This window comes from Poecilia reticulata, chromosome 2, assembly GCF_904066995.2.
Source record: "Poecilia reticulata chromosome 2, P_reticulata-male-v2, whole genome shotgun sequence".
NCBI lineage: Eukaryota > Metazoa > Chordata > Actinopteri > Cyprinodontiformes > Poeciliidae > Poecilia > Poecilia reticulata.
This window is the reverse complement of record NC_088831.1, coordinates 19548020-19555799: the sequence shown is the minus strand read 5'-3', so window position 1 is coordinate 19555799 and position 7780 is coordinate 19548020. Positions and strand designations below refer to the sequence as shown.

Genomic DNA, 7780 nt, shown 5'->3' with positions numbered 1-7780 from the left:
CATATTTCAACAAGTGATGTATACATTTACCGATTTTCTGCTGAAACTATCACCTGCAGATAAATCACATACAGTTTCCGTCCAAGTTCATCACATAGCATAGCAACACCGGAAGAGAACAAAATGCATTTCCTGCCCCGTCTTGGGAAACAGTAATCACCTTGAAACACTGCTCTCTGGTGGTCAAAATGTGCAGCACTTGAGACCAACTACCTGATCATATTTAAATGTGAAAAACATACACATAGGAAATAAAATTACATACTTGAAACAAAATCACTTAATAGCATTGCTACCGTAAGATACAAGAAAACCAACACTTTGAAACAGTACAATTATTTAACCAAAATTTACCACCTGGCTACACAATATTTTAAAGAAACAAGTAATTTCAGATGTTTAACAAGAGACGGAAGTGGAGTTTGAAACTTAAAAAATAGATTGTGCACATTTGCTTTAATTTAAAAGAGCAAATTCTTTAGAAAAAATTGAAAAAAAAACCCCAAAACATAAAATTCTTGTTGTATATTTTCAGCAACAAAAAAACTGTTTAACCTTTTTATAATAAGATAGCCTGTTTCACTTTGACGCTGTTTCCAATAATTCTCGATTTAACTTTGTTGGCTTTGTCTCTTGCTTTTCTCTCTTCTTCTTTTTTTTATCTTGAATGCTGAATTTGCAACCAGCACCACAAAAATGTGAACATCTGCATTTCTGTTCTCCAGTGTTTTGACTTTGACATTCTTGTCATACCTGTGAAATGGTCAATTCACAGAGGTGTGTGTGTGTGTGTGTGTGTGTGTGTGTGTGTGTGTGTGTGTGTGTGTGTGTGTGTGTGTGTGTGTGTGTATACCAGCAGAGCAATGAACAGCCTCATTTGACTTGCAAAACATGGCTCCAATGACAAAGTCTGACACATTGGTAAGACGAGACTCAGTTGAAGAGGCAAGACTATTGAGCAACTACAACTCTTGATTCAACAGAAATGGAAACCAATATATCTTCAGGTTCTAAATGATTGCAATATCTCATACACAGGAAGGGGGTATCATGTTTTAAAGAACCTAAGAATTAAACTAACTGTGAGCTTCAGTTTCTTATGGTTGCAGTTCAGATTGTTTTAAAATATCGTGTAGATTGATCAGATTTATTTCAAACAGTTACTGATTGTAAAAACGTAAACTTAAACTTTAGAGAAGAAATATGATCAGAACATGTGGATTTTTTTTTTTAAAGAATAAATTGCTGGAAGTCCTCTATCATGGGAATACATGTGTTGAAATCATTGTATTGTGTTAGAAAATCATCATCTGCAAAAAAAATAAAAAATAAACCGTCATCATCACTTTGCAAACAAAATCAGTCAAACAGGCCACAAAAAGCTCCAAGGCCACTGTTTGGACACCCCTGATTTAAATGATACCAGATGTAAGAGAACCCCTGCTGAAAATACTATGATTTACGTATAGTGTAAGCATACATTACACTATTAACAGCTTATATAGAGTACAATTACATTATATAAGCTGTTAATTATTTATTTTCATTGAGATAATTCACTTTGATAATAATTAAAATTTAAGACTAAAAAAATCAAATACCGTAAGGCAATAAGGACTGTGCGTCGCCTGCAGCTGATTGGCTCAGCTGGTCATTAATGACGTGATCCTAGGATTTCAAACTCAAACCTCGAATCCCACGTCACAGATTGACGTCAATGACCGCCTGAAACAGTCCTTGAATGTAGGCCTTCTGCGATTATTTGGTCACTAATCATTTTCTTTGTCTTGCATTTAAATAATTGTAAAAAATAAAAAAATCTATTTAAGATAGTCTATCCTTTCTTAAATGGACGAGCTTCACAATGCAGGATGAAAAGAGAATTTTTAGTCCAGGTCTTTATTTAAAGGCCTACATGAAAAGGAGAATATGCGGTCACGTGCCTCTAATTGGCTCAGGAGGTTATTGCTTTTACTGACGGCAATCTGTGTCATGTGTCTAATATCCACGAAGATTTTTTTGGATATCTGGTAACATTTCATAGAGGCACCGCTTTAACATACTGTGAGACGCCAGTAACATCACTCTTCGTCGCCAAAATAACATTCTTGATAATGAAAATGAAATTCACCGTCGTCGTCAGAAGGGAGTTGTCACTGTGATAACAAGAGCGAGGAGCAGTTTTCTGTAATACCCTCTTATTACCGATAGAGGGCACTCATTAAGCAACATGAAAAGAATGAATTTAACTACGTCACATCCTTTCGTCGACGAGAGGGTTGCAAACATGGCGGCGCTAGCGGAGAAATCAACGAAGGAGCGTCTTCTTTCTGTTCTTGACGACTTAGAGGTTTTATCCCGGTAAATTTGAACTTTTTAAGTTTGTTAATTTGTTTCGTTCCATGTTATTCTTCTTTTTCATTCCCTTCAAATTGCAAAAAACCACTAAGGGCTAATCGCTCCTCGGGTCAGACCATCTTTACCGGGCTTTCTATTGCAGAAGTGATTAAAAGTCACAATTTAGCGACTTTTGGTCGCTTAAACACTGAACCCTGCTTTATAATAATCTGTCCATGGTTTCGTAAACGTGATGAATAAACTGCAGCGGGTGTTTGCTGGAGTCTGCGTACTCTTGGTAGTTTATCTTCGACTGCTTTTATTTCAGGGAGCTGATAGAGATGTTGGCTCTGTCCAGAAGCCAGAAACTCCCTCAGCCAGGAGAAGACACGCAGGTAACGGAGAAAAACTGTTCACCACGTCACACGAGAGGATGTATCTCACTGTGGACGTAAGAGAGAGCAGTCAGAGTTATATACATGTCTGCAATATAAAAGGATGCTAGTGGGACATTTTAAACTATTGGTGTCCAAAATTATGTTCCCAGTTCTAGAATGATACAAATTTGATGTCTTAGCGTTGGCTTTTGATAGAAAATAACTATTTTTGTTCTATTTTTTTAGGTTGATGCTTTTGCTGACAAATCAAAAATGTGTGAAAAGGAAAGAATGCGTCTAACAGAGTTTATATTTCGACAGCTACATTAATGTAGTGCAGCCAAATTATCTCACAGTAATGAAGGAATAAAGTAAATAAAAGAGTAAATATGTGCAGAGAAGTGAGACTTCCAGCTCCTTCCATTCACTGTTTACACAACCACACTCAAATTAAGTATCTGGTTACCCGGGTGTCTTTTTATTAACTATGATTTTTTTTTTCCCGTTATTGACTCATTGTTTCTGAGCTTATGGCGTAGGTCGTATTTAAAGAGGGTACGCTCTGTCCCCAGATCTTAGAGCTGCTTGTGCAGAGGGACAAGGAGTTCCAGGAGCTGATGGATGTGGCGCAGCAGCAGGGGAAAGTCCACCAGGAGATGCAGCTGCTGGAGAAGGAGGTGGAGAAGAGGGACAGCGACATCCAGCAGCTGCAGAAACAGCTGAAGGAGGCCGAACACATTCTGGTCAGAAGCAGTAATTTTGTCCTTACTTTCCTGTTAGAGGGGCAGTATTACCTACTGCCCTGTTGTTGAGCTTTCCTTGTGTTCTGTTGTTATTCTTTCATCAAAAAGACTTGATTCTTTTGTGTATATCTGACAAATCCTTTCATCGCCACGGCAACCATTCATATGAGCAAAACGCCTGGGTGGACCTAGCTCCGCTTTCAAGGACGAAGCTCCTCCTTAGAGCTGCCGTTTCCAAGCTGCCCCCTCACAGATCATGTCTCCTCCACTCAGCTCCTTCAGACTAGCCAGCAGCAATTAGCAAACACCTGGTGGAACTGCACTATCTGCTGAGCTCATTATAGGAGCTACTGCTCATTGAAACGCTGGTAAAAATGTTGTTGAAGGGTTAATAGAGGAGCCATGTTGTGATGACTTCCTGAAAGTGGAGTTTCACAAAGAGCAGGAGCTTCTTAAAGAAACGGAGGCCCAATTTCAAGGAGTTAAATTATGAAGTCAAATTTTTTTAAGTCACATTTGATATATTTAGATTTTGCATTTTTACAACAACTGAAAGTAAGATAGTTACTTGATTGTGCTATAAAATAACACTATATGGTAGGAAAACACACAGTACTGCCCCTTTAATAACAACATGACAGTATAACTGACAGTGACTGTTTTCTCCACTCGTATACGGCTGGACTTTAGCTAAATCTATGACATTTATTTGCAATGAGTAATGCAGCATGATTTTCTAACCTTTAATGTAGCATTCCTTGTGCACACTCTTACATGCCGTGTTTAATTTAGTGTTTTATTGTTTTGTGTTTTTTCCCCAAAGGCCACGGCTGTTTACCAGGCTAAAGAGAAGCTGAAATCCATCGAGAAGGCCAGAAAAGGTGAGCAAATGCAGCTTTCAGTGAACATTTACTATTTTAAGTTTTTAAATTACTTTTTTCCCTCTCTTCATGAACTCTGCATATGTCCTCGTTCAACGCAGGAAGCATATCTTCCGAAGAAATCATCAAGTACGCTCACCGAATCAGCGCCAGTAACGCCGTGTGCGCGCCGCTCAACTGGGTGCCAGGTAAGCGCCGCCGTCTCCTTTTGGTCAGTTTGGTGTTCCTGTTCTGCTACTTCGAGCTGCTAACAGAAACGCTGCGCCGCAGGTGACCCACGCAGACCGTACCCTACTGACCTGGAGATGCGCAGCGGGATGCTGGGACACATGGCCAACCTGTCGTCCAACGGGATGAACGGACATCTGCCTGGGGACGCTCTGGCTGCAGGACGACTACCCGGTCAGTTTATCTTGGAGGAACAGGAAGAACTGGAGACCAGTTCTGATGTTAGAATCAGACAACATGGGTCGATGGTGACAGGATTACTATGCAGTCTGGAGAAATATGGAGTTAAGATTCCAGATGGAAAATATGTCTCCAGACTGAATTTGGTATCCAGTTGTCTAAGACTTCCTTCTCTTATTTCTTTTATTGCTTGCTTTCTTCCTTCCTTTTTTATTGCCTTCTTTCCACTTTTTTTCTTTTTTTGCTTAAGTCCTTTCTTCCTTTTTTGTTTGCTTCCTTCATTCCTTCTTACTTGGTGGCATGCTTCCTTTATTTACTTGCCTTCTTTCTTTCCCTTTTTGGCTTTCTTTGTTTGTTTCTTTCTTCATTTTTCTTGTATTTGTTGCTTTTTTCTTGTCTTTTCTTGCTTGTTTTCTTCCTTTGTTTCTTTCCTCCTTCCCTCCTTTTATTTTTTGCTTGCTGTCTTTCTTGCTTTGTAGTTCTGACCAAATACCCACACTTCATCTTTTTCCTGTGTTGCATAACCATTTCCAACTTTTTTCTTTATTTTTTTTACAATGTCTCTGCAGCAGACGTTTCAGCTCATTTAAGTCAATAAGTTTTTTGCTATAAGAAACATTTTCTGCCTCATAATTTTTTCTCAGATGACCAGATGTTGTTGTTTCTCCTCAGACGTGCTGACGCCTCACTACCCTTGGCAGCCCTCAGACGTCTCAGTGGGGATGCTCCCTCCTCACCATGGAAACGACTTCGGCCTCGAGCCGCCGGGTCACAACAAGGAGAACGAGGACGACGTGGAGGCCATGTCCACAGACTCGTCCAGCAGCAGCAGCGACTCAGACTGAAATAAAGACAGTGTGTGTGTGTGTGTGTGTGTGTGTGTGTGTGTGTGTGTGTGTGTAATGGTAGGCAACACTTGAACATATATTTTCTCACAAGGTTTTTTTAACACCTGACCTAACGCATGAATCATTTCTGGAAAGGTGAAGTTATGAAGCGCCGCTCGTTTTCACGCTGTAAAATGCTGAAAATCTTTAACCCACTTTGTGTCTGTCGCCACGGTGATGCTGGTCTTTGGTTCATATTCACAAAATTAGCCTGTGACCCACAAGCTACACAAAGTATTTCTTCCTTCATGTCTCCAGGCAGTAAATGTCTCTACAGAAGACGTTTAAAAACACAGGTACTCAAAAACTCTCAGTTGGCACTGCAGTAGGTCAAATCACAAATTCTTCAGTTTTTAATGCTCTTTATTGAGTTTTAACTAACACACCCTGACTGATACCTTCATCCATCTTGTTTCAGTTATCATCCCAGATAATTCACATGATCATCCAGTTTAAAAGCTAAACAGTTTCTCTATTGAAATGAACAGATCAACTTACACACACACAGTGCCATCTAGTGTTCAAATGGAATAACTCGCGTACTCAACATATATAGAAGTCAAGAAGAAGTAAAATGTTCTAAAGTTGTGCATGAAAATGCAACAGATTCTACAATGTTTTAATTTATATGACAAAGATGAAGCCAAATTAAACCAAACTACGAACATAAATAACTCATGGAACCGCGTTAGCAGCAGTCTGCAGTTTTCTGTTTGATTTTCTCTCATGTTGTTGCTTTTTGTTGTCTCTTCACTATATGGAGGCTTGAGAACCTCAGTTTTGGCCTTAAGCTCTTTCCATTGTTCTGTGATAAATTAGCTTTGTGCTAAACGACTAAAATGGCTGCCACTTGTTTACATCACACTGACAGCCTGAGCTCAGCTGTACCAAAAATGGTGAAGTGAAAATGTTCTTCTCACTTTACTTCTGATTACACATGAAGCTTTTTGTTAAGATTAAACAGGATATAAGTAACTGAATTTTTATTTTTATTTTGACTGTAACCAGTCCACGTGTCCACTTAAACAAAACTCGTTCAGAAAGAACAGAAACTCCACCCAGCAGTCACTTTTCTACGTTTAACAACATGTCGGCTCATTTATAAGAAGTAGATCAACAGTTTCCTTGTCGTATGAATTTGTTTCAGTATCGTCATCCCAGGTTTCCTTTGGATGTTTTTTTTTCGTCTGAATTCAACAACATGAGGATTGATGCAGCAAAACAGACCAGCTTCATTGTTTTACAACCACTGAGGTTAGAGTCTTTGTGACAGTCAAGTTTCCCAATGTTCTGGTTGAACTCCAGTAGCAACAGGTTAACTGAAATGAGACAATGTTGATGATTTTTGTTCTTTTTTTTTCTTTTTCTTTTTGAAAACATCAGCTGTAATTGGTTTAATGTATTTAATGGCCTGTTTCTGTTTGATTCACTGAGTTTTTGTGTTGCATAACTGATTGCGTGTGGTACAATGTGTAAATAAGCTTGTATATACTTTTCTTGTAAATAAACAATTTTTGAATAGACCTTTTTTGTACCTGGTTGTTTCTATCAAAGTAAGAGACTTATTTAAAAAAATAAAAATAAAGAAGTGCAAATTTCATAAATCTTGATACTCTGATTATTTCATTTTGTGGACTTGAAAGAAATAACTTTCCTTACATTATTTTTAAAATTATATTTTCAGATTTGTAGTGTTGTTCATAATTACCCAAAACCTTTTGAGTTTTTTCTGAAACATCTTAGACGAGAGTCACAGAGACGCACAAACTACCTCTACACTCAATCCACTTCTTGAGGTTAATTAATATTGAACTTCTTTTAAAATTGATGTAATTTGGCAGCATACAGATGAAAACTGCTTTTGATCTGATTGATGAAATATTATTCAAGCATTTAACGGTCATCTTGAAGGTTCTAATTATGTGTCCCTTTGATTTAATTGCGCAAAAATCTATATTTGGTGCTTATTTTTCAGTATCACTAACAAGCATATGTCAAAAAACAGACACACAACAAATGAATGTCTTAATCATGGCTAAGTTAAAGCTTTGGAATGGTCAATCCAAAGTCCAGAAGAACATCTGACAGAAATCTTTGATGCTATCTGAGAAGAGATGTGGACTATTTTTTTTAATTATTATTATTAG

At 38.1% G+C, this 7780-nt stretch overlaps 1 protein-coding gene across 2 annotated transcripts; it reads left to right on the top strand.

Moving 5' to 3' along the window:
* The first annotated feature begins 2132 nt into the window (after positions 1–2132).
* On the top strand, positions 2133–7156 carry med4 (mediator complex subunit 4). Of its 2 annotated transcripts, none has more exons than XM_017303188.2 (7): positions 2133–2361; positions 2666–2732; positions 3287–3457; positions 4281–4338; positions 4440–4526; positions 4609–4740; positions 5316–5408. In XM_017303188.2, exons 1-7 carry the CDS (start codon positions 2231–2233, stop codon positions 5342–5344), a joined length of 675 nt encoding a protein of 224 aa, XP_017158677.2. In that variant the 5' UTR covers positions 2133–2230; the 3' UTR covers positions 5345–5408. The 2 variants fall into 2 exon arrangements, with proteins under 2 accessions (XP_017158677.2, XP_008400482.2); XM_008402260.3 differs by lacking the exon at positions 5316–5408 and adding an exon at positions 5419–7156 and having other exon boundaries at positions 2150–2361.
* Positions 7157–7780: the final 624 nt, after the last annotated feature.